General features: G+C 34.8%; 1 protein-coding gene, 1 non-coding gene and 1 pseudogene across 14 annotated transcripts in view; 1 reads left to right on the forward strand and 2 right to left on the reverse strand.

Annotated features, from left to right (window-relative positions):
* Golga4 (golgin A4) overlaps positions 1-27,526 on the reverse strand; it is a 126,009-nt gene that overhangs the window by 52,955 nt on the left and 45,528 nt on the right. For 6 of the 13 annotated variants that reach the window (XR_015439512.1, XM_087182075.1, XM_087182072.1 and 3 more), the window contains 7 exons: positions 26,134-26,190; positions 22,781-22,879; positions 22,200-22,332; positions 20,546-20,733; positions 20,157-20,240; positions 17,950-18,097; positions 5,832-6,010 (listed from right to left, as the gene is read on the reverse strand). Coding sequence is in view for 12 of the 13 variants with exons in the window: in XM_087182075.1 (XP_087038201.1) it covers positions 5,832-6,010; positions 17,950-18,097; positions 20,157-20,240; positions 20,546-20,733; positions 22,200-22,332; positions 22,781-22,879; positions 26,134-26,190 (888 nt within the window). In the remaining variant the exon portion in view is untranslated. The remainder of the gene's footprint in view (positions 1-5,831; positions 6,011-17,949; positions 18,098-20,156; positions 20,241-20,545; positions 20,734-22,199; positions 22,333-22,780; positions 22,880-26,133; positions 26,191-27,526) is intronic. The other 7 variants (XM_087182076.1, XM_087182071.1, XM_087182080.1 and 4 more) reach the window with 3 other exon arrangements.
* LOC147826383 (programmed cell death protein 5 pseudogene) lies at positions 1,969-2,915 on the forward strand (annotated as a pseudogene).
* LOC147826384 (U6 spliceosomal RNA) lies at positions 8,301-8,407 on the reverse strand. The gene has a single exon (XR_015439641.1). It is a non-coding gene; the product is annotated as a U6 spliceosomal RNA (small nuclear RNA).

The raw sequence follows: 27,526 nt of genomic DNA on the forward strand, positions 1-27,526 counted from the left end.
TTTACCAACAAAGAAAAGCCCAGGTCCTGACGGCTTCACTGCTAAATTCTACAGGATATTTAAAGAAGAATTAATGCCATTACTCTTTAAACTCATCAAGGAAATTGAAAGGGAAGCAAGTGTTACTTTGATTCTAAAACCAGGGAAAGACTCAACAGAAAAAGAGAACTACGGCCAATCTCCCTAATGAACATAGATGCAAAAATCCTCAACAAGATACTGGCAAACAGAATACAGAGAGTCATCAAGAAGATCACACACCCTGACCAAGTCGGATTTATCCCAGGGATGCAAGGATGGCTCAACATTCGTAAATCAATAAATGTAATACACTATATTATATAGAGTCAAGGACAAAAACCATATGATCATCTCAATAGATGCAGAAAAGGCATTTGACAAAATCCAACACCCATTCATGATAAAAACGCTACAGAAAATTGGAATAGAAGGTCTTTATCTCAACCTGATTAAGGGTATCTATGAAAAACCAACAGTCAATATCATACTAAATGGTAAAAACCTGAAAACTTTCATGCTAAAATCAGGAACAAGACAAGGATGCCCACTATCACCACTCCTGTTTAATATAGTTCTGCAAACATTAGCCACAGTAATTAGAAAAGAGAAAGAAATAAAAGTAATAAAGATAGGAAAGGAAGAAGTTAAACTGTCATTATTTGCTGACAATATGATACTTTACATAGAAGACCCAAACACTCTGCCAAAAGACTTCTAGACTTAATTGACAGATTCAGTAGAGTAGCTGGATATAAGGTCAACACTCAAAAAACAATAGGCTTCTTGTATACAGTAACAGTCTCACTGAGAGAGAAATTAGGGAAACAATTCCTTGTACAATAGGATCCAAAAAAATGAAATATCTAGGAATCAATCTAACAAAGGAAGCAAAAGACCTCTACACTGAAAACTACAGCACTCTGAAAAAAGAGACTGAAGAGGATACAAGAAAATGGAAAGACATCCCTTGCTCCTTGGTAGGAAGAACCAATATAGTGAAAATGGCCATACTTCCAAAACTACTATATAGATTCAATGCAATGCCAATTGAAATTCCAATATACTTCACAGAACTAGAGAAAACAATCCAAAAATTCATTTGGAACCAGAAGACCTAGAATAACAAAAGCAAAAGCAATTCTAAGCAACAGAGACATGGCAGGGGGTATCACAATCCCCAACTTGAAACTATACTACAAAGCTACTGTGATAAAAACAGCATGGTGCTGGCAAAAGAACAGACCTGAGGATAAGTTGACTAGATTAGAAGATGCAGAAACAACTCCAGACATACTCAGCCACCTCATCTTTGACAAAGGAGCCAACCACCCTCACTGAAGGAAAGATAGCCTATTTAATAAATGGTGCTGGAAAAACTGGATTTCAACCTGCCAAGGATTAAAACTAGACCCATACCTATCACCATGCACTAAACTAAGATCAAAGTGGATTAAAGATCTAAATATTAAAACAGAAACACTAAACTTGCTGGAAGATAAGTTAGGTAGAACTCTTGAAGACACTGGCATAGGAAAAGACTTTATGAACAAAACCTCAGTAGCATGGGAATTAGCACAAAGAATCAACAACTGGGATCTCAACTTATTAAAAAGCTTCTGCACTGCATGAGAATCCACCAATAGAGCTAACAGACAATCTACAATGTGGGAAAAAACTTTTAGCAGCTGTACCTCGGACAAAGGACTACTATCTAGAATACATAAAGAACTGAAAAAAATCAGACCCCTCAAATTCAAAGACCCAATTCAAAAATGAGCATCTGACATGAACAGGCATTTCTCAGACAAAGAAGTAGAAATAGCAAATAAAGATATGAAAAAATATTCAACATCACTGGTCATTCGAGAGATGCAGATGAAAACAACACTGAGATTGCACCTCATCCCAGAAAGAATGGCTGCTATCAAGAAATCAACCAATGGAGAGTGTTCCGGGTGGGCCGGACAGTGGCTACTGCTGCTACTCCACGATGGTCGCACCATGGCGGATGAGGAGCTGGAGACGCTGAGGAAGCAGAGGCTGGCCGAGCTGCAGGCGAAACACAGGGATCCTAATGATGCAGCACAACAGGAAGCAAAGCACAGGGAAGCAGAAATGAGAAACAGTATCTCAGCGCAAGTTCTGGATCAATCGGCCCAGGCCAGGTTAAGTAACTTAGCACTTGTAAAGCCTGAAAAAAACGAAAGCAGTAGAGAATTACCTTATACAGATGACAAAGTATGGACAGCTAAGTAGGAAGGTCTCAGAACAAGGTTTAATAGAAATCCTTGAAAAAGTAAGCCAACAAACAGAAAAGAAAACAGCAGTTAAATTCAACAGAAGAAAAGTAATGGACTCTGATGAAGATGATGATTACTGAACTAAAAATGTTTAGAGACTGACACTTAATGGAACAATTTTAGGGCAGAAGTTAAAATCTGTTTAAATGTTTACTTTGTTTTGTCTATATCCCTTTAAAAAAATAAACTTGTTATGCAAAATAAAGTTGTTTTAGTATCACAGAAAAAAAAAGAAATCAACCAGTAACAAATGCTGGCAGGGGTGTGGGGAGAAAGGAACCCTTCTCCATTGTTGGTGGGAGTGCAGGCTGGTGCAACCACTGTGGAAATCAGTATGGAGATACCTCAAAGAAATAGGACTAGAGGTCCCATTTGACCCAGCTAGTCCCGTGCTGAGTATCTTCCCAAAAGAATTAAAAGAATCACACCACAGAGATATATGTCCACCCATGTTTTTAGTGGCACAGTTTGTAATAGCGAAAGCTTAGAAGCAACCCAAGTGCCCCTCAACTGGAAACTGGATAAAGGAGATGTGGTTTTTTCTATAAAATAGAGTACTACTCAGCCATAAAGAATAAGAAACTAGAGTCATTTATAGCTAAATGGATGCATATTGAGGCCATACTCTTAAGTGAAATAAATAGGATACACATGTGTAAATACTGAAGTTTCTCTAGTGTGAGAAATTGAAAGTGTAAATAAGGGTTAAAATGATTCAAATGAATAATTGATAATTTGAAATAGGAGAAAAGGTCCAAAGAGGTAGGGGTGAAGGGAGGGGAAGGGGAAAGGAAAGAAAGGAAAGGAAAAATTATGAGAAAAGAAAAAAAACTGGAAATGATGTCTATGTAAATAGGGAAGGGTGGAGGGGGTGAAGGGCACAAAGGTAATGGGGAAAAAATAAGAATCGAGATATATCACATACAGGTACAAACACCCAATGATAAATGTAAACGCACTGTATACCTAAAATGTACCAATAAAAGAACTTAAGAATTTAAAAAAAAAAAAAGCTTCTGCACTGCAAGAGAAACCACCACCAGAGCTAAGAGACAGCCTACAATGTTGGAAAAAAATTTTACCAGCTGTTCCACAGAAAAAGGTCTATCTAGAATATATAAAGAACTAAAAAAAATCAGACCCCCCAAATTTAAAGACCCAATTCAAAAATGGGCATCTGAAATGAGCAGAAATTTCTCAAAGAAGTAGAAACAGCAAATAAATATATGAAAAAATGTCCAACATCACTGGTCATTCAAGAGATGCAGATGAAAACAATATTGAGATTCCACCTCACCCCAGAAAGAATGGCTGCTATCATGAAATCAACCAATAACAAATGCTGGCGGGGCTGTGGGGAGAAAGGAACCCTTCTCCATTGTTGGTGAGAGTGCAGACTGGTGCAACCACTGTGGAAATCAATATGAAGCTACCTCAAACAACTAGGATTAGAAGTCCCATTTGACCCAGGTATTCCTCTGCTGAGTATCTTCCCAAAAGAATTAAAAGAATCATACCACAGTGATATATGTGCACCCATGTTTATAGCGGCACAGTTTGTAACAGCTAAAACTTGGAAACAGCCCAACTGCCCATCAACTGGAAACTGGATAAAGAAGATGTGGGGTTTTTTTATAAAATGGAGTACTACTCACCCATAAAGAAATAGAAACTGAAGACATTTATAGCTAAATGGATGCATATTGAGGCCATCCTCTTAAGTGAAATAAATAGGACACACGTGTGTAAATACCAAATAGTTTCTTTGGTGTGAAAAACAAAGTGTAAATAAGAATCGAAATGTATAATTGATATTGTGAAATAGGACAAAAATGTTTAAAGGAATAGCGGAAGTGGGAGGGGAAGGGGAAAGGAAAGAAGGGAAAAGAAAAAATATGAGAAAAGGAAAAACATGGAAACAAAGTCTTTGTAAATTGGGAAGGGTGGAGAGGGTGAAGGGAGGGCAGGAGAATGGGGAAAAAATACGAACCAAGATACATCATGTAAAGGTACAAGATCCCAATGATGAATATAACTGTATTGTATACCTAAAATGTATCAATAAACTAAATAAAAAAAAAAGAATGAGGGAAGAAGTTACTAGACAAAACATACAAGATTAGCCAATATTCTTCCAAAAAGTGAGTAGTAAGAGGAGGCTACCAAATAACAGAACATATTATAAAACTAGAATAAATACAGTAGTACAATAGACAGTAGTGGTTAGACAAGGTAATGGAGTACCACGGAGAATCCAAAAAAACTCACATTTAATACCTTACTAATTTAGTATTTAATAAAGATAATATGGCATATTAGTAACTTAGAATTTGTCTCAATATAAAACATAAAGGGCTGGGGATGTGCTCAGTGAAAAAGCCCTGGGTACAATACCCAGTACTGGGGGGAAAAATATCTAGATAGCCATTAAAGAAAAGTGAATTCAACTGCCAGAAAAAGAAAATCTCCTCCAGTATTAAAAAAGAAAAAAGTGAAAAAAGCAAAAACAGAATAAAACATAAAGTCAACCACCAACAGACTAAGGCTAGTCGATCCCCCATACAAAAAAAAAAAAAGGCTACTTAGTATGTCATTGTACTAATTTCCCATGATATAATCAGTCTCCTACTGATAGATGTTAAGAGGTTTAGTTATTGTTATTGCAAATAGTGACTATTCTTATAGATATTTGCTCATACATATATTTCTTTCTTTTCATTTTTTTTTTCTTGCAGTGCTAGGGATTTTTTTCTTGTACATGTGAGGCAAGTGCTCTATCACTGAGCTACACTCCCGGCCTCATATGTGAAAATCCTCAGGATAGATTCTTCAAAGTGGAATATTACTCAGGCCAAAAATTACATGTATTATTATTGCCTGGCTGCTACAAACTTTACAGAGGACAATTCACTCTCAATGAATTAGAAATCCCACCTTCCCAAAAGATGTTATCTTACTTTTTAATCTTTCCAAGTTTATAAGTAAAAAGATAATCACTGTAGTTCTAATATGCATAATTCTTATCTGTATAATAAACATTTTTGTGTTTAAAAGGGCTTTGTCTTTTTCCTCTTTAAATACCTGACCAAATCCTTGATTTTGGGGAGAAAGTGGTGCTATTTGTCATTTTCTTCATGATTCACAGAAGCACTTTATTTACATTGTAAATTTACTCATGGACTCTAAGGTGCTTTTATCCAAATAATTTTCTCAGCCACTTACACACACACTAGGGGAGTACTTTTTTGGCCATGTCCTGTGGAGGATATTCTACTGAAGCAGCTAAAGAACATAACATGGCCCAATGCAGAGAAAGCAAAGCTTAAAAGGATCCAGAAAATCACCTAAATATTAATTTCTCTATCAAAGTTTTTTTTACTATATCCAGACCATCATAACGTGATGAAAATCTAAAATACAAATCAACTCTTCCCTACAAAGACTACAGCAAAAACACAAACTTAAGTTTCAAAATTATTGTAGCTTATTTCAGCCCAGAGTTATTCTTACTTTCATTATGTCAACAACCTCCTGTTTCACCCGACTTAATTCCTCTTGAAGACTGATGCGTTCCTGCTCACTTGCTTTTGCAATAGCTTTTATTTGTTCATCCATTTCTTCCTTCATTTTTCTCCGTGCCTCTTCTGTTTTTTGAGCTGTGCTCAAGGCCTTTTCAAGTTCCTCAAAAGCTATAATGAAAACAATAGAAAACAAGTATCTCAAGAAATATTATCACTGAGCTAAAGTGTTTTACATTCAACTTATGGGAACTAAGAGCAGCTGTAGCAGGACTGGTAAAAAAAACACCTAATTGTTCTAAGCCAATAGATACTTCTGAGGTGTTCAATAAAGACGCAAGAATTGTTCAGTCACTGAAACCCGTATTTTTGTTGCATTCTGGATTAAAATATTAAGACTGCTTATATGAGTCTAAGAGCAGAAGTCTAAAACGATACTGTATTATTAAAGATTCCTGGGGCCGGGAATTTAGCTCAGTGGTTCCACTGCCTCCCTCATAAGCGCAAGGTCCTGAGTTCAATCCCCAGTACCCCCCAATAAAAAAAAAAGTTTAAAGATTCCTAACCTTCTCCACCAGTGTCCTTATGGATGAAAGACATGTTCCTACTTCTGTACTATATAATTTCAACTGTTTGTTTGCTACATAGTTCTTAATTTATCATCAATAACTATGCAATATTGTTGTATACTCACTGGGATATATTTAAGAATGGAAAAGCTATTCTTTCAATTCTTTTAAAAATCTTCTCAAACATAATAAAAAAGCAGGAGGTTTTCTTTTTTTAAGCATTTACTGACTGAATCACATATTTAAATAATATACTGTTGTTTTGTTGTTTTTTTGTTTTTAGATTTTTGGGTTTTTTGTTGTTTTTAGTTTTTTGTTGTTTTGTTGTTTTTTTTGTTTTTTTCCCCCCAATCTCATTCCAGAAAGGGGTCTATGCTTCTCAGACTGGCTTTTCCATCCTCCCACCTCAGCTTCCCAAAAATGTACTGTACTTTTGAACTGAAACCTACTACTTGTATAAGCTTAAAGCTAGAGCTGCTTTCAGTTGTCTATAAAGAAAACTACCTGATTCAACAATATATAGAAAAGCACTATTAGCAGGGAGTTCTTGGGTGAAATAAGTAGAAATTCAGGCCCAGCAAAAATAATCACCTTAGCTGGAGTAGTCAGGTCTTTAAAAAGGCCATACAACATCCAACAAAACCAGATAGGAAGCCTGTAACAGCTCGGTAATTTGGCACCAAAATGCATACATTGATGTTTATATATGTTTAATGTATGCATGCATGTGTGTATACACACAAATCTGTGTGTATGTTATATATAATGCATATACACACATTATTAGCATAATGATATCCTGTAAAAATCTATTGCTATTGTCATACTAGACTATTTCCTTTAGTTGTGACAGAGTAGAAAACTTCCCATTACACAGAAATAGATTATAAACACGTTGATGCTCAAGAAAGGTTTCAATCCCATCAAGAATCATGTTCAAGAAAGCCAGTTCACTGACCTAGTTGTCTAAGAAGTATGAGAACCTCAACCTTAGACTTAGTTGTCTGAGAAGTATGGGAACCCCCAAAAACAGAAAAAGAATTTTATTAACCATAGCTTGGTTTTAAGACACAGAAGTATGGGCACAGTAACTGCATACCTAAAGACAAACACCTATTCTACAGCATTTTCTTTTTTTTTTTTTTTTTGGTACCGGGGATCGAACTCTGGTCCTTGTGCTTGCGCAACTGGCGGCAAAACCACTGAGCTAAATCCCCGGCCCTCTGCAGCATTTTCTTAATGGTAAATTCAATTAGATACAGAAAAGGGAAGAAGAAGGTTGAACCCTGATAACAACTGGGAAACACAATTTAGCGCTCAACAGTATAAAAAATAATTTATATGGCAACCATAAATCTTTGATATAAAAATAAATCTATCCAATTCATTAATTTTATATACTTAAGGTATAAAACTGATGCTTAAATACGGTATAAATTTTAAGAGTATTAATTAGCTGAAGTCATTTTTCAAGATTCTTAATCTAAATTTACCATAATTTGCCTACAATCACCAAGATGATAATCCTTAGATATGAGTATGTTGAAAAATTAAATGTTTTTAAAAAACACTGGTTTTTAACTAGCTATTCTTTTTATAGTTTTATTTCTTAACTTTAATTTGTATTGGTTTACATTTGTAATACATAATGATTTCATTCTTCGTGGGGAGTCTGTCCCTTTACCCATCACATTTTAATACGTGCTGTTAGTATTTTTGCACCCTCGTCCTCTCCTCTCCTACCCTTCTGCCTCCATCTCTTGCTTTCATTTCCTTTTGCAAAAGATCTATCTTCCTACTTCCTATTATCTTTTATTTTGTTTTTTATTTAATTTTAGGTTTCTTATAGAAGACAAATCAGGATATATTTAAGCTTGTGTGTTTGATTTATTTAAAATATGGAATGCTTCATGAATTGGGGTGTTATCCTTGGGCAGGAGCTATGCTAATCTTCTCTGTATCATTCCAATTTCAGTATATGTGCTGCCAAAGTGAGCACTAGCTAACTATTCTTTTACTATGAATTCTAGTATCAAGCACACAGAAATAACCAATCATGTGTACTACCATGAAATTAACTTCCTCAATTAAAAATGATAAAATAAAATGACTGGATTATGGGAGATTCTGTAATAGAGTGCTTATTGCTTAGTTTGGGGTGAATATTTAAATATAAAAAAGGAGTAACAATATTTTTTAATGCTTAGGTATCTTTAGCACTTTTCTATTACTATTATTTAGGAAGTAATCTTAATCTCTGAAGTGCATAAAAATATCTTAAATCAGGCTCTGAGAACCTGAAGATTGTTATGACAACTCTTCTGGAGTTTAAATGAAAAACTTTGGTCAATTAAACAAAATGAAACAAAACTTTATATAGTCAATACCAGGTAAATTGTGTTTTTATTTTTTAAATTCTAGAATCCAGCACAGCATAAAACTAATTATAATTTTCTCATCTTTCAAACAAAAAGTTCATACTCTTAAGTTCCTACTTAAATATAACCTTCCAATAGTTAAGTTTGCTAAGCACACTTAGTATATCTTCTAATATCCTAATATTATATTCTAGTTTTAGTTTTCCTAAGTCACCTGATTATCCACCATATAATGATTAAAAGAGGATAAGTTTGGCTCCATAGCACTTTTCATCTAAATTTAATTCTCTACTATGTCAAAAAAAGACAATTTCACACCTTGAAAGAAATCTTTGAATTCAATATCCTCATTCAAATGTGGTAACTGGAGCATCCAAATTTGCCCTCAGATGATAAATTAACTTAAATATAGAAGCCTGACGGGAGAACTTTTTAAAAATATTTTTTAGTGCCTATTAATTTTACAATACTATGTTTCAAAGTGGTATTTTCATACATGTACATAATGTATTTTGATCTATCTATTCCCCCATTCCCTTAACACCCTCCTTCCCCTACTCTTATTCCTTTCTTCTTGTCTAATGCTTTCACACCTTGATAATTGAACTTTAAAGCTGTATTTAAGAAATAGTCCTTGCAGTATTTTAAAAACACTAAGAATGCTGATAATGATAAGCTCAGCTGAGTAATAGTATTTCTTACTAAGCCAGAAGAATCAGTTGATTACTAGTTGTTTCTGTCAACAAAATGTAGCACATTATACCTCTGACAGAAACCAAAACTCACTGTTTTCTACCTCCATTCTGCTTTAAGGAAATGTGAAATAAAAAAGCATTAAAGCACATTACATAGAATCACATATATAAAAGATTATTTCAAACCCATTATGGATTCCATACTATCACAAAACAAGCTACTCCTTCATAGGAAGGAAGGCCTCCAACAGTGACTCTCATTTTGATATCTGAGAACACAGTGAGAGAGTCTACTTAAGTAACTAGAAGCATCTAATCTCTGACTCTGTAATCATTAACAAAACAAAGTGGTATCCACACCTGTAATATTCTAAAAGCGAATCCCCTACTTGTTCCAAAGTGAGAGTATGCTGTAATTATAAGTACTAAAGAAGTAAGTTCTGAATAGCCGCAGAATTATCTTTCAATTATCAACAGAAGGTAAATGAATAGGGAGAAAGAAAGCATGCCATCAACCACAACTGACAAGTCTGCCAACATGCAAGAGGGTGCAGGAAAACCAGTCGGGATTCACACTAGACAGAAAAGCTAAGCACAAACTGCCGCAGAATGTTGCAAGAACACATTGTGTTCTTCCAAAGCAAAATTCAATGTATCTCAGGCAATTTTTATTAAAAAAAAAACAAAAACCTTGAAAATACTTGTAGGCAAAAGTTTGACTAACCTTAGATACAGTCCTGTCAGTTCAGTAAAGTACAGGGCAAGACTTTTATTGCTTAGCTTCTTACTTTCCACTTAAAATGAGGTTTGCTCACATTCACAGCAATTATAAAAATGGACAATGCTTAAAGAGTTAAATGAGAAAGGCTGACGATCTACAGCTCAATAATCCAACTATTCATTTATCAAATATTTACTGGATGTTTACCACTTGCCAATTAATATGCTGAGTATTGGATGACACACAGAAAGTATTTCCAAAAAAGAAAACTAAACTAGTAAAGGGGGTGGGGGTAAAAGTATTGTTAGACAAAGCTAAGAATATAGCACTGTTTTTGCCATACCACCACCTTTTCTTTCCTCAACCTATGCACCCTGATCAATCGTAATAACAAATGCCAGAATTCTGATGCTTCATATAGCATTACTGTTTTGCGGCTCTGTCCTAGAGAACTTTCCAACAATAAGGCTAACAGAACCCACTTCTACTCTCATTCATTGCAGGGAATAAACAAAGATGCAGAATGAGGAAAGACTACAAAACTCCAAATTAACTGCTAATCCTAAGAAACTGGCTAATGACACAAAAATTAAGAAATAACTAAACCAATGCTTATGTCTTTATCCTGGCTACGGTCATCCTTTAAAAAGGCAGTTATGAAAATGCATGTGGCATTAGATTTTAAAATACAGGTAGTACTATAAAATGAATAAGGTGCAAATTAACAGAAAAAGCAACAAAAAAAGTTTTGCTTATTAGAATTCTCATCCAATCACCAAACTACCTTTGTGTATAAATTCAAAAATCTAGAGTGGCAATTATCAATGTGTGCTCTAAAGACCCTGGGGATCCTAGGACTCTTTCAGAGGATCTGTGAGGGCCTCCCTTTTCCAAATATGTATCTAGGTAGAGGTTTTTTTCACATTTTTCAACCAAAATAACATGTGATGACAGATTGCAGAAACAGCATTAAAACTCAGAGGCCAGGGATTTAGCTCAGTGGTTCCGCTGCCTGCCTTGAGCACAAGGTCCCGAGTTTGATCCCCAGTACCCAAAAAAACCAACTCAGCTATCTTGTTTTACACCAAACAATGTGACAAACAAAATTATAAAACAAGGCTATTCTTCCCAACAGACTTTTAGAAAATGCATATATATATATTTTGTTGTTGTTGTTGTTGTTGTTTGTTTTGGTACCAGGAATCAAACTCAGGATGTTGCACTTGCCAGGCAGATGCAGTACCACTGGAGCTAAATCCCTGGCCCTAGGTGTAATTTCATATAAGTATTTATGCTAACATGTAATAGGTTTATAATGTTACTTTTTAAATGGATCCAACATATTTATATTTTTAGTTTTAATTACTACTACAATAAGTAGCAATATTAGAACCCACATAAATATAGCTGTTTGAAACTGCCAATAAACTTTAAGAATGTAAAGAGGTTCCAAAGATGAAAAAGCTTGAAACCTGTGTGTCTACAGCTTACATAAAAATAAAATACTAGGGCTGGGGATTTAGCTCAGTGGTTCGGCCGCCTACCTCGCAAACACAAGGTCCTGAGTTCAATCCACGGCACCAAAATAAAATAAAATAAAATACTGCCACCTAGTGGCATAAATCAGATGGTGCAAGGCATACATATAAATAGGGCGTTTCAGAGAGCTAATAAATACCATATTTGCAATGGAAATCTTTTCAAGCCATTTTCCAAACTACATAACAAGGTTCATTCTATTAATTAACTATGCTTTGACCTTCAAAACTTTGCAAATGTATCTAAATTCTCATATATTCCTTTTTGAAATACTTTTAAAACATGAGACTAATCTTGGAAAACACTGAGGTAAAGCTAATTAAATTGGAGGTATAATCCCACACCAAAGAAATATATTCTTCTAGTTGCTGATGCTTTCCATAAAGGTGACACTATCAGGAACATAAATAAGGGCAATTTAAAATCCACTTAAAATAATTTTTTCTAAGATACTCATCTAGTGCTGAAATATCTACATATTACTTATCTAATGTGGCATACTTAAAATTTACTTCAATTCATACTTTTTTTTTTTTTGCCTGAGAAACATGGAATTTTCTTTTAAAGCTTTTTCTAAGTACCATGATAAGGGGGGGGAAAGGCCCTTACCCCAGTCCTGTTCATACAAGGCTTGGGAAAGGCACCATGATTCACTTATTGGCATGTGTGGATGCACAAAAATAAGATGTTTTGTGAGACTTAAAACTCCAAGAAAACTTATATAAATTAACAGCAAGTAACAAAGCATTTAAGTACACATGTGATTGTGGTTTGTCATATAAAATGCATAAATGTCACACATTAAACACAAACTATTTTAAAGATCCTTCAAATATCAAATAAATATGTTCTACTGGATGTCTTTGTTATATCAGGCTTATAGTATACAAAGAAATAAAAAGCTTATTTCCCGCACAAACACAACATGACAATAAAAAAACAAAGAATGCTATGAGTTAATCCAAGTTTTTAAATGCAGCCAATCATATAAAACACGTAACTTCAGCAAAGACAGGATATGTGAAAGGAAAACAGTGCTTATGAAAGTTAGTGTACTCTGGAAACTTTCCTAATCCAAGCAAAATATTTCTACATGGAATATGCAGAATCATTCTGCATGACTGCAGGCAAGAACATTTTTAATGGAGAGGGCCTTAATACTGCAGTACGGGTTCTTTTTTGGGGTAATGGCTATAACTAACAAAGGAAACAAACAAACAAAAATACCTAAAAGTCTGTTTACAGGGAAGAATTTTTCCTGAGCTGAGCATGATGACATATGCCTATAATGCTGGACAACTTAGTGAGACCTTGTCTCGGAAGGAAGGAAGGAAGGAAGGAAGGAAGGAAGGAAGGAAGGAAAAAAGAAAGGTAGGAAGGGAGGGAGGGAGTGAAGATGGATGGATGGATGGGAGAAAGAGAAAAGGAGGAAAGGAGATAAGGGAGAGAGGGAGAGAGGGAGGTATGTAGCTCAGTGTGAAAGCCCTGGGTTCATTCCCTGGTACTACACTCCCCAAAAAAATTCTAAGAAAAAAATTTTTTAAAGAATTTATCATGAGAAAGAATTCAAAGATATGGAATAAACTAATTTACCTACTATTCATATTCATAAAAGTAAAAATACAAAATGCTCTATTATCAATAGAGAAATGGTTACCAAGTAAATAATGTGCATGCAATATGACACAGCCATTAAAACGTTAGTACTTTAGCAACATGTACAAGTATTCCCAATATAATGTTGATGGTGGTATAAAGAACATACAAAATTATATGTACAATATTATTACAACAGCATAAAAATACTGACTGAATAAAACACTAAATGCAAGTATATCGAAACAAGAGTAATTACTTTCATTTTCCCTTTTTTTCAATCTTTTGGCAATATACTGCACTAATAGCTACCTGGGTACCCCTATCTCCTACCTTGCTTAAACACACACACACACACACACACACACACACACACACACACACTAGCCAAGACACAGTGTAACACTGGTAACATTATAATCTATATTGGTGTTGCACTGAGGATATAATTTTCCACACAATTAGAAATATTTTCTAGCATCTAAAATAAAGCATTTATGAATCTGAATCATCAGACTTTTCTAAATTTAAAGTTTCATTATTGGAAGATATGATCATCACCTATTCTTAAGAAACACCTAGAAAGAAATAAAATCAACAGTTGTAGTAAAGTGCTTATAACAAATATATTTTTTAATTTTCTTTATCTAGTAAAATAAATAATTTTACCAAGACTGCTACAGGATCATCTTTCAAAAACACTTGAACACTAGAGAGGAGACTTATACATGGTTTCACCGGAAAGGAAACCATTAAAGTACTAGAGGTTGATACACCATCTTGATGTTGGTATAATTACAATATTCACATTTTACTATTTTATGACAGAATTATTCTTTCTAAATTAAGACACATCCATATTTGTCCTCCAGCATATGCAGGCATCATAGTTTGTCTCAAAAAATAGAAGAAGCACTACAATAGATTGTTTCTCAAGAAAAGTAGTGGAGAATGTTCTTTACCCAATTTTGACCTTCATAATAATGAGTCAAAGAAATTATTTGTCTATAGAGTCACATGTCCAGAATTACAAACAATATCAGAATTCAATTTCCTAATGTTGAAAATGGATTAAGAGAGTTTATTTTCTCAGGTAATAGTTTCACATAGATATATCTACTTCTAAAATCCTAAGAACAGCAAACTGTAAAGTTGTTTCCTTTATGTGGCTATCTCTTGTGTGTTTAGCCTTTAAATTTTAAATCCCTAAAGAGATTTTACTCTGAAAAAGAAGACAAATATTTAACTTCTTATTCAACTGAATTCTCCAAAAGTCAGATGATGTTCAGAAGTTATTTAGAGTCTACTTCCTTTACATTGACTTTTTCTTTTATTTAGCACTTAATCAGAATTTTCCTTTTAATTGGTATATATACTTTATATTTGAACTAATAACCTTTCTGTGTGAACAATCTGTTAGACTAAGACCATTAGAAGTTGATATGCAGAACCAGTTTTCATTACAGATCTAAAATGCATTATCTTTAATATGGAGCCAGTTTGTTACAACTTTCTATCATAGTGTTTGATAATTATGACTATAAATATAATTTCTTAAACTATCAAACCATCTATAACTGTTAAAGGCTTTCTAAAGTAAATGTATCTGTTAAACAATCTAAAACCTAATTCTTTTAATCTTTTGACAGTACGATTAACAGAAAAGTTTCTCAAATTAAGGCTATCGAGTATTTATAAAAATAGCTTTAGGGGGCTGGGGATTTAGCTTAGTGGTGCCGCTGCCTGCCTCACAAGTGCAAGGTCCTGAGTTCAATCCCTGGTACCAAAACAAACAAACAAAAAAACCACCACAAAAAATAGCTTTAGGACAGGGGGATGAAGCTTAGTGGTATAATACATATGTGAGGCCTCATAGGTGAAGGCCTATGTTCAATCTTCAGCACCAAAATATGTCTGTGTGTATGTGTGTGTGTGCGCATGCACATAGTTTCAGAAAAATTACATTTAAAGACAAAATAAATCTGTGTTTTAAAAAAGCAAATGGGAGAAGCTTTCTTTCTCCCAATAAAGTTTTCCTACTCTTAAAAAAAAAATTTAAAAATTACAAACTAAAAAAGCAAATGAAAGAAAGTTGTATTACTAAAGATTTCACTGAAAGTGTTATCTGGGTAAATTTCATCCACACTGTGAATTCAATGTATATTTTACCTACCTTTTCATCATTTACCCTTTCAACTTGATATTTATTCAAACAGTTTCTACTTCATCACAAAATATGTGCAGGTGGCCAGGGATTTAGCTCAGTGGTTCCGGCGCCTGCCTCACAAGCACAAGGTCCTGAGTTCGATCCCCAGTACCAAAAAAAAAGCATATCCAATTTTAAAAGAAAATTTAATTCCCTGGCCAATATTATTTTCTCTTGGTCAACTACAAGACTCAACAAAAAGCCCCCCTAAAAATAAGAAAGCATGATATGAGAAGCTGAGACTAGATTTTCTATTCACACTAAACAAACCTATTTAAAAGTGTTTCACAACTCTTGAACTGCTTCAAGAAAGTCTTCAGAGATTATATTCTGAAAGATGCTGTCCATTAACTTTTTCTGAAGGGAAATTTCCTTAGGTTTAGGAGAAACTTTTATAAAGTCCCTAACCACTTCATCCATAAAACAACTGCAATGAGATAGAGAAAAATTTATCAACACAGATGATGTCAACCAACTATTTCTCTCTCATCCAGACCTATTTCCCTCCTTAACACCTTACAATCTGGTTTCTAAAATCATTTCTCAAAACTGTACCCTGGGAATCAAATCCTCACCAAATTCAAAGACCCTTTCAAAGTCTTCACCCTACCTTCTCTACTTCCTGTAACACCTCTTATATCCCCCCCAAATAAATATTCAGAATTCCTATGATTCCTTGCGATGATTTCTTTTTTCTCATTTATTTGTCTCCACCAAGCTCAATGCCTTTGTGGTAAAAGAACAAAGATTCTGGAACCACAATGCCTGGATTAAAATCCTAACTACATAATAACACACTGTGCATGAATGTAGACAAATTATATAACTTCTGTGTTCTTAAGTCTTCTTATTTGTAAAATGAGAACATTAGTACTATTTCATAGAATTATAAGAATTAAATAAATACAAGTAAAGCACTGATAACAAAGATTTGCTAAGTAGTATTAATAGTGGCTACAGCAGCAGCAGCAGCAGCAAGGGCCAACTACAGTGGCTGCTACTATCACTACTCTAAGTACTACTGTAGAACTTTTAAGAGAAATCAGCTTTTCATGCAGATGTGGAGAAATCAACCCCAGCTTAATAACTGCTAAAAGATGTTTCAGTTTCTTAATTTCAAATGCCTACAAGTCAAAGTACCTAAACAAATTCATCATCTGATTCCAATCTTTAATTTCCCTGTTTAGATTCCCTATTCTAACTCCACTCTATTCATCTAGCCCTCTGAGCTTAAAACTTTGGGGCATATGCCCTTACAAGCTGATCAAACATCAAATTCTACAGCTTCTATCTTTCAGAAACCATCCTAATCAAAGTAGCCAAAACTCTAAGTCCCTCAAATCTAGATTTCTGCCTGCTTCCAAGTTTGACTTCCACTTCATTTTTTTTCTACATAAAAAAAACTTCTATTACATTATGCTTTCCTGTTACTGGTTTCCTGTTGCTTTGTATAACAAAATCCAAATGCAGCTACTCACCTTTCAAGATTCTAACAGTTTTTTCACAACCCAACTTCATTTCCCACTTTAGCAAAAATGATTTCCAATTGATTTACATACCCTCCATGATCACCGTGCCTGTTTATGGTCTTGTAGCAACTAAAATGTTTCCTGTTCCTACCTCTGTGTTTAGCGCCACTCTACCCATTATTTGAGGCCCAACTCAAAACTCACAAGCTTCCTGACCTGAATGATCTGTTCACTCTGCTCTCTCCTCTTTCTAACATGTCTCCTTTTTCAGCATTACTCAACATTGTACCTCACTGAATATTTCACTACACTGCATTATACCGGTCTCTAATCTTCACAGCTTAGCATTGTGTCAAAACATAATGCTATGACATATTACATATGACACTAAATTGTTCGTTATCCCTTTCGAAATGGACTACACTTTATGCTTTCTTCTCACCTTAGAGCAACCAGAAGGTAGCTGACTTATTTAGGTTCCTAGATTTTAATCTTGAGTTTTGATACTCTAAGACAATAGTCAGTAAATATTCTTTAAAAGGCCAAATGTTAATATTTTGTTTTATAGGCAACTTGCAGGCTCTATCACTTTTTTTCTTTTTTGAACCATTTAAAAACATAAAAATCACTTTCAGCCTGAGGGCTATATATCACCCAACCATGGGCTAGCTTTAACCCACAGGCCAGTTTCCTGACCCCTACTTTCTCTAAAGACAGTTTGTTGTCTTAAGTATCTACAGTTAAACATTTTTATCAGTATTTAATTTTTTTTTTTTTGGTACCAGGGATTGAACTCAGGATCTTGTGCTTGCAAGGCAGGCATGGTGCCACCGAGCTAAATCCCCGGCCCAATCAGTATTTAATTTTTAGAAAATTGGTAAAGCACTTTAAAAGATTTTTGACCTCAACATAAAACAAGTAACTCCTGAGTTCTTACCGGCTCTTTCAGACTTTTCTTTCTGTTCCCGTAATTCCTCTCCCTGGGTGGTCATCTGTTTGATTCGACTACGAAGTTGAACAATTTCTTCTTCTTTCAGTTCCAATGTTTCATGCATCTGACGTTTTGTCTCTGCTATTACCATTCCCTGAACAGAAGTGCAGACTCTAAAGCGTTTGTATAACAATACTGCATCATCAATAGCACAGCTTAAACTTCATTCAAAAGGCATAAAAATATTTCTAACTAAGTACAGCATAAGAATTATTTCAGTGTCTAATGAACTAAAGTCTATGTTTTGTTCTGTACCTTAGTTAACTGGCATGGTACCAGGGTATTTTCAATGAAAAAATTATTTTAATAGTAACTTTAACCCTTTAAGCATTAAAACATATTTTTAGTTGAAATATTTATAACTTTTCTATCACTGTGCTGTAATTTTCCACATCTTAATAATCAGTTTACAATGAACAAAATATAGCCTTCTGAACTTGGCTCAGGATCATAATGAACTAGAATCATTGAGCCAGCCTGTAACATGCAGATAATCCCAGAGATTGCTCAAAGGGTATGGTGCCTGCTGCCACAGTGGATGGAGCAAGACTGCTGGATGGATCTGCCTGTTTTTTCTCTTTCCTCCTGTGACTATCTGTAGTCCCACCACTACTCCTTATTACTGTCAGTAAGGCACTCCATTTCTCCAATTTTCTAGTTGCTTCTGCTCCCTCTCCATGGATAATCTACACTAGAATGAAGGTCACTAAAGGGAAAAAGATAACCAAATCATATAATAAATCAATAATTTGGGACTAACAAAAAAAAATGTAGTTCAAATTATTTCTTGAAAATGTGTTCAGACTTTGTGACAGCTATTTTATGATCATAAAGATTATTACTTTACCTACAGAGTTTGCTGAGCCCTGCTTTACAGTATGATTCTTCCAGATGGCTAATATTAACAGACAGATCACAACCAAGTCAGGGAAGCATTGTTAATAAAGTTTCAAAACAAAATCATAGGCCTTCAAAAACCAAATCACAGGGCTGGGGATTTAGCTCAGTGGTTCGGCCACTTACCTCGCAAGCGCAAGGTCCCAAGTTCAATCCCCAGGTACCAAAAAATACCAAAATAAATAAATAAATAAATCACAATAGAAAAAGAGGGGACACTTGAATCTATGGATTAAAAGAAGTCTTAAGAGTCAGACTAATCAATTGCAATGAAAGAAATTTGTTTGTATTATGACTCTTAATAGGGGCCGGGGATTTAGCTCAGTGGTTTTGCTGCCTGCTGTGCAAGCGCAAGGACCCGAGTTCAATCCCTGGCACCAAAAAAAAAAGAAATGTATGAACAGGGAAATCTGAAACTAGGTATCAAATTGTATAAAAAAATATTATTAAGCTGTTAGATGTAATCATGATAATGTGGCTATATTTTTATAAAAAGAGTGCTTTGTTTTAAAGATATAAAAAATACTGTAGGTGTAAGCCAGAATTAAGGAAAATGATAGATGGTGTGGAACAAACTAGGAGCTGGTTTTAAAAAGGACCCAAGAACTTGAGGTTGAAAGACAGGTCAATACTGCCATTCCAGGGCCGGGGATTTAGCTTAGTGGTTCCATCGCCTGCCTTGCAAGCACAAGGTCCTGAGTTCGATCCCCAGTACCAAAAAAAAAAAAAATACTGCTATTCCAACTCCAAATTGCCAAGGATAAGACTCATCCTTTTCTCAATCCTCTAGTCTCCATACATACTCTAAAATCCATTTGTAGAAATTTTTGCTTATGTTAATATACACATTGTCACTTCTTTACTTTCTAGGCATCTTCTCTGACAGATTAATCTATTCCCCATAATATTTGAAAGAATACACTGAAGTCACTCACATTTAAAATGCTTTCACTATAAATAATTTAAATTTTCTCTAAAAAGTAGATATATACTATAAACAAAGACTTCCTTGGCAAAAGTTATTCAAATCTATAGATTGAAATGCTGACTGAAATCAAGAAATTATAGACAGAGAATAAGCTTCACACGATATAAAACTAATGCTAGTAGTTAAATCTAGAAATTTAAAGACTTTTCCTGGAAACAGCAGCAATAATTTAGGAAAGTGGGAATATGAACGAATGCTTCCAACTGCTTTCTAAAGTGAATTCTGGAGCCCCCTGACAAATTTTAGTATCATAAGTTTGTTGTTTTACCTTATCTTGTTCAAGCTGTTCAATTAAGTTCTTTGCATCACGTAACTGAGTGATGAGTTTACTCTTCTCAGCCATATGAAGCTCCTAAAAAAATTTTAAAAATTCATTTCCATTTCTAATGAAGATTCTCCTCATATAAGAACTCTAAATATCTTAGCTAACCCAGACACATCTTATAATCTAGTGGAAGAAAAGTACATAGGAAGTCTCAAAAGTAAAGTAAATACTATAAAGCCCAGGGCATTTTATGCCCAAACAAGGATACTCTCTCCAATCTGTCTATGGAGAATGAAAGAAGGCTTTTCTTGGAGGTGGTGCAGGGTACGCTAAAGTCTGTGGATCTAGCTTTGTAGCATTAAATAGAACAAAACCCATTTGCTTTGTTTTACCTTCATCTTTTCTACTTCTTGAAGTCTTTCATCAAGTTGTTCTTGCAGTGCTTCTTTTTCACTGGTTAATAGTGTATATTGTTCCTCATGTGACTGAATTGTTTCTTTGCAATGCTGAAGTAGATTCTCTTGACGCTTAATTCTTTGCTGAAGTGTTTCCAGTGTTTTAGCAGAAGCACCATCTCCCACTATCAATAAAGCAGCATAAGCAGAGCAGTCTGTTAGTAGGCAGAAGTCTATTTTCTTTTTTTATGCTACGAATTGCACTTAGAGCTTTGTGCATGCTAAGCATGCTCTCAGGGAGGGAAGGGGGGGGAGTGAGAGAGAGAGAACGTGTGTGTATGCACATATGCAAGTGTGTGTTTATTTATTGGGGGGGTGATTGGGGGTTGAATTCAGGGACGTCACACTGAGATCCATCCACAGCCTATTTTTTACTTTTTATTCTGTGGCAGGGCCTTGCCAAAGTGCCCAGGCAATACTCCCGCCTTAGCCCTGAAAAGTGCTGGGATACAAGCATGTCCCACCATACCTGGCTACAGGAATGTTTTATTAAACAAAAACTTGGTTATATATGAAGAGAGGGGACAACTCAGGTAACAAATAAGGTGATCCTCTTCCAAACCTCTATTCTCAGTTAATACTTATTTGATATTTTGCTGAAAATGCTTAGTAACGTGTTCACCTTTTTTTGGTGGTTCAACCCATTCCTGGAATGGCACAGTAATTAACTAACATTAATTGCGTTTATCCTTTAAGAGTTTGATAATCACTTTTTATTATTAAAAATTACCCTCTTTGCCAGGCATAGTGGTGCACAGCTGTAATCCCAGCACTTGGGAGGGAGAGGGAGGAGGATCACCGCTAATTCGAGACCACCCTGGGCTACATAGTGAGCTCAAGGCCAGCCCAAACTACATAGCAAGACCTTGTCTCAAAAAAACAAAACAAAACCCAGAATTATCCTCTTCGTCTTAGCTTTCATCTGAAAAGGATTAATAAAGTGTTCTTCCTAACCACTTTCTAACCTCTTCCTAAAAAAGAGTTTTGCTAAGTACAGCTTTCTGCATCTCCCCACATTTGAGTGAAATTTTCACATTCCAGAGCAGTTCAGGACCCCTAATAGGTTGCTCAGATAGCTAGTTGCTCAGCAATTTACTTTGGCTTTGACCAGATCAAAGTTTATTACAAGTCTTTTTGAGAGAAAAGTCTAGGAAATGAAAAGTAAAAATTTTCCTGAATATGTACCTCAAAGACAAAAAAATAGGGAGGGAAATAAGTGAATTTTAAGATAAAATTTGGCTATTTATTCTTTCCCAGTTAAAAAACAAAACTAAAATATCTGAATAATTACAATTAGCATAATAAAAATGAGCAAAAGCTGCCCTGTTTGTATCATATCTAGCTACAGCTAGCAAAAGATTGTAATAATATATTTTGACTTAATGAAAATGTGGTACTATGTACAATTACTTGTTTTCTTCTGAAAGTAAGACAAGAACCAAAAACAAAACAAAAATACTTCTGCATCTTTGTAGAAATGTTAGTATCAAAGGCAGATTATTCCTACGTTAGCCGATTTCTATCAGCTCACATCCCAGAATCTCTTTTCTTCTGGGTTTTCATGTTAAACTTTTGACAAAATGAAGCTCACCTACTGGCTCTACACTACCTTCTATGTTCTCTTCTTTAGTGAAGGCTTCAGCCTGTGGTTCCATCTGAGGGAATGACTTTGGTACCTCAGCATTCATTGGGCCATTTCGTAACCGTTGTTTTAGGAGAGAAACCTAGAGAAAAGTACTTCATTTAGGAAGAGAAAAAAAAAAAATCTATGGCAGAAGTACTTTCTTTAAAACATTAAGGGGCTTGGGCTGAGGAATTAGCTCAGTGCTTCCACCACCTGCCTGGCAAGCGCAGGGTCCCAAGTTTGATCCCCAGTACTCCCCCCCAAAAAATTAAGGGGCTAGAGTAAACAATATTGTTTTTACTATAGTGGGAGGAAAATCAAATAAAAAGCTTATTCCCAATGCACTTGATTTTTATATGCTATCATAGTAAAAAGATATAATAAACCAAAAATTAACCTTAAAATAGAGGAAAACCAGTTTTTAAAATTACCCTCTCCCTCACTTTACACACACACATATAAATATACATTAAAAATCTGGTCCCCTTAGCCCACCAAAACTCCTTTATTTTTCTTCATTCAAAAATTTCATATTTTTACTCTATTACCTGAGTTTGGAGAACACTGATATACTGATCTTTCTCCTCTAAAGATGCATCAAACTCCTCTTGAAGATGTTTTTTTGCTTGTCGGTCCATTTGAAGCTCCTAAAACAAATGGTTTTATAAGTGATTTTCAACATAAGACAACAAATACAAACTATATTTTTTAATGTTTAAAAACCTGATTAATACAGATTTGTATATCTTTTATGATACAGTATCAACAATAGATAATAATCAACATTTAAGACATTAACACCAACAAATAATCTTTTTGCTTAATGAATACGAAGAGTCAAGAATAAAATGTGTATTTTCTGGAGCTGTAATGATTGCTAAATTGATAATAGTAATGCAGAAAGAGGATAAAACTTTGAAACATCATACTGCTTTGTGTTATCTTAAAATAACTTGATCTAAAACTAAATCATAATGGACCATATAGGAAGCCAATGCTCTTCTTCCTCCCAATACATGAAGTATCCATTAATCAAAATCACATGCATTCTCATCATAAACAAGATGAATTAGTCAATCACCAAACAAGAAAATTCCTAGTTCCTGAAATTACTTAAAATGCTATTTTCTTTGGGTCATTATGAGTGTTTCTTAAAATCCAATGATGTTTATCTCTCTGGATCTCAATCTCATTGTTACCACTTCAATAAAGGTATCTGCATTTCATGGGTTTCAGGGCTTCTGGCTATATGCTTCTTTATCCTTTATTGACTTCTGTGTGTCTCCAGGCTCAGTTCTGGTCCTGTGTCTTCTGTGTTTCTCCCTTATACTTACTCCCTTAGAATGCTAGACATCTAGAACATACTATATTGGCCCCTCAAAAATCCTTTATTGCGCTGGGGTTCCTGCCTCACTAATTCCCTAAACTCAAAATACTCAAAATATCTTTGTTGATCTCTCCATGTGATCAAATTATTTTATTACTTTCTCCACAATATTTTTTTACAATTGAAACCACAGTCCAAATTTCTCTAATTTTTATGTTAATTTCCATCAATAGCATTCGAGATATTTCTTACCTCAGGTCTTCCTCTGAATCCATTGCTCATAGATTTGCTAGAATAATTTTGCTTAAAAAATATTTTCAAGGACTTATAATCAATTGCTTTTTCTTGAACTGTTTCAAATTTATTAATTATCAAAATAAGAGAAGCACTACCTGACAATCACACCTATCATGCTCCAGTATTACCAAAGCCATCAATGTGAAATAGCACATGGGGTCCTAGCCATCTATTCAGAAGTCCACTTCCCATTCAACTGTATTTTCTTGAACATAGCTCCCTCGGTAACACATTAAAAACCTAAAGCCTAATCGCTAACATATACTTTCTGAATTTTAAACATGTCTGCTCTCCATTACTATGCATGTATCTATCATTAGCTATATGAAACGTGGACATTTAATTTCTTACCCAAAATAGAATATATCTATTGTTAATACCCTTCATTTATTCTCTACATGGAAGATAATGAGCAAAACTATATATTAAGCAAGAAGATGCTAGCTTAATAGAAAAAAATCTGGGCCGGAGATTTAGCTCAGTGGTTCCGCCGCCTGCTTCGCAAGCGCAAGGACCCGAGTTTGATCCCCGGTACCAAAAAAAAAAATAGAAAAAAATCTTTGATGAAAAAGTGCCACATTATTTGCCCCTCTAGCAAAAGCAAAGGTGCTTCAATGAAGTTTTCCTGAAGTAAAAATCACATTCTAATAATATAGGAAGGAAAAAAAATAAGATGACCTCTCTGTTATACCCTTACTTCCCCTAATCTTTTCACTGCACACTTTCAATCCCATGCAATGCTTTTCTGAATACTAGCTGTCTTCGAAGTCAAACTAGAAATGTGGGATCCTAAGAAGATGACCAGTTAAGGATTTGTTCTTTCTCTATTACTTTTTTGTTTTGGGGGGTTTTTTTGGTGCTGGGGATAGAACTCGGGACCTTGTGCTTGTGAGGCAGGCGGCGGAACCACTGAGCTAAATGCCCAGCCCTCTCTATTACTTTAAAACTGGGTATTAATTCCTCTAAAGTACCAATCAAAAACAAGTTGTACAATTTTTCATTAAGGGAGTGTGACAGTAATTATTTGTACCATAGAGGTCGATGGTTGGTTTTGTTGACATAACAAAAATAAATTACTCTGGTTTTCAAAGTCAGGTTTAGAATGTTCTAAAGGAATCCTGGAGAACTGTGGTAAACTGTATAACCTCTCTTTTGTATCATCACAAAAACAGCAAGAAATAGGCTATACAATAAATGTTATAAGAAATCAAACATATCAATAAAAATTTTTAAATGTCATACAAAAATTACTATATGATTAATACTGACAATTCAGGCAACAATAACAACAAAGGATATTCTGTGGAACAAAGTGGTTGGTCTTGACATTTCAACCACTCAAAACTCCCATGTTTTTCTGCTCTTTTGCTCCCTCTCACAAATATACTAGCATTTCTCAAATGTTCTTTGTAGCTTTTAATTTATCCAATCTTTTTTAAACTATCTGCACTTACAAGATACATAGCTTTGATTGATAAATTCCACAAATTATACAATTAGAATACATACAATTCTAAATTTACTTTGATTTTCCCTAACACCACCTGTTTCAAACTTCTCAAAATAATCAAGTTTGGAGAATAAAGTAGCAAACCAAGACCAATGAAGAAATTCACAACAAAAATAAATAACAAGATATTCTCCATAAACACTAAACTACAAATAGGCAGAGAGAAAGCACTAACACCAGTAAATATGTTACTGAGATCTGTATTGGGTAAAGTAGAAGAAAGCAATAAAGTATCAAATGGGCCTGAGAACAAAAGAACTAGAATAAAGCAGCAGGTACTCACCGCAAAGCAGGTAAGTTTAAGACAGTATGTGAAACCAGGAGTGGTCTTGCCCACAAGGATACCAATTGGCTACATGTGGGCAGCAGTAAAATAAGAGCTCAATCCAACTTCTATGAAGAATTACACCCCCCAAGTTACAATTAACATAAAATTTATATTTTACCCAAAAGATCACTGGTTAGGAAAAGCAAAAGAACCCTAAAATACAGTTGGGACATTTTAGCCCTGGAAATTGCTACTGACTATTCAGACAGATAAGTAAAGTCTGTTAAGATATTTTTCTTTCATGAATTCCAACAATATTTATTTTAAAAGAATCACATAAATAAAAACTCTAAGAACTGATGTGTGGTTTTGGAGGCTGGACTGGTCAGTTAACCTTATAATTAATTATGTGTATATGAAACTATCCTACTATGTATAATGATTCTGACAAATATAGGAAACAATCACTATTTTCAAATTATTAATCACTAAAACTTACCTCTCTTAATTCTCCAATTCTCCGAAGTGCTTTATCCTGACTCTGACTTAATATATCCTTTAATTTTTTAAAAAAAAAAGCTAATTAAACATCTGCATAGCACAGTGATGCAAAACAAATTTTAAAATAATTATTTTAAAATACCATAACCGATTATCCAAATAACTTAAAGATGGAGGGCAGGACTGAATATGTTAAGGATATGAGCATATTGAGATTTTGTTGAAAATTAATTCATGATGTTACAGAACCCCTCTACATTCTGTCTAAAGTGTGGTTACATAACTAACTATACATTTATTAAAACACATACACATGGCCCAGGATTTAGCTCAGTGGTTCTGCCGCCTGCCTCAGAAGCGCAAGGTCCCAAGTTTGATCCCCAGTACCAAAGAAAAAACCAAACATATATACATGCCTGGCTTGGTGGTGCACAATTGTAACCACATACTAGGGAGAACTGCAAGTTCAAGACCAGCCTGAGCAACTCAGTGAAACCCTGTCTCAAAAATAAAGACTGGGGGGGCCGGGGATTTAGCTCAGTGGTTCCGGCGCCTGCCTTGCAAGTGCAAGGTCCCGAGTTTGATCTCCGGTACAAAAAAATGAATAAATAAAGACTAGGGATATAGCTCAGTGGTAAAGTGCCTGCCTCTCATATGTGAGGCCTTAGGATGAATTCCCACTACCTCAAGAAGAAAAAAGTAGTAGCTGAGATTACAGCTGCTTCTGATCGGGGAATGTGACCTGGGTTGTTTTTAGAGGGCCATGTAAGTGACTAAATAAAAACCAAGGTCTTTTCCCCCTAAAGCCATGAACACAGGTTTTGTTCTTTTCGAATACAAAATTTTAAATATACAAAGATGCAATGCTGAGAAAAGTGAGAAACTGTAGTCCAGCATTTAGAAGCATATGCTCTGTGGGCTAAATGCAGGCTGGTGGATTCATTCCCCTTCTCTCACTTGCCTCTTACACACTGAAACAATGAACAAGTCAATCTTCAGTTTCTTCACGAAAGAGGGACAAGAACTAAATACACAATGCCTAGCACATAGTAAGAGCTCAATAAATGTTAACGAGTATGAATGGCATTAGTAATAGTGTTAGTAGTACTTACAGTTTTAATTTCATTGGATCTATTGAAAAGGATATATAAGAAAGGTGTCTAGATAGACACACATGGACATGTACACATGTAGAAAGGAGTGTAAATCACTGAATTTTATCTCCAATATCTTTTATATTTGGGACAATGAGATGGGGGGGAGGGAGAAAAAGGGAGGGAGAGGGAGAGAAGAGATACTTGGGGAAATTAATTTTTCCAAAATTCATTTTACAAATAACTTTCTAGCTATGTAATTAGCTTATTTAAATAGGATAAAATGCTAAACTGTTT

The sequence above is a fragment of the Heterocephalus glaber genome, unplaced genomic scaffold (genome assembly GCF_053883595.1).
Source record: "Heterocephalus glaber isolate CG9 unplaced genomic scaffold, H.glaber_assembly_v1.0 deba00001472, whole genome shotgun sequence".
In the NCBI taxonomy this organism is placed as follows: Eukaryota; Metazoa; Chordata; class Mammalia; order Rodentia; family Bathyergidae; genus Heterocephalus; species Heterocephalus glaber.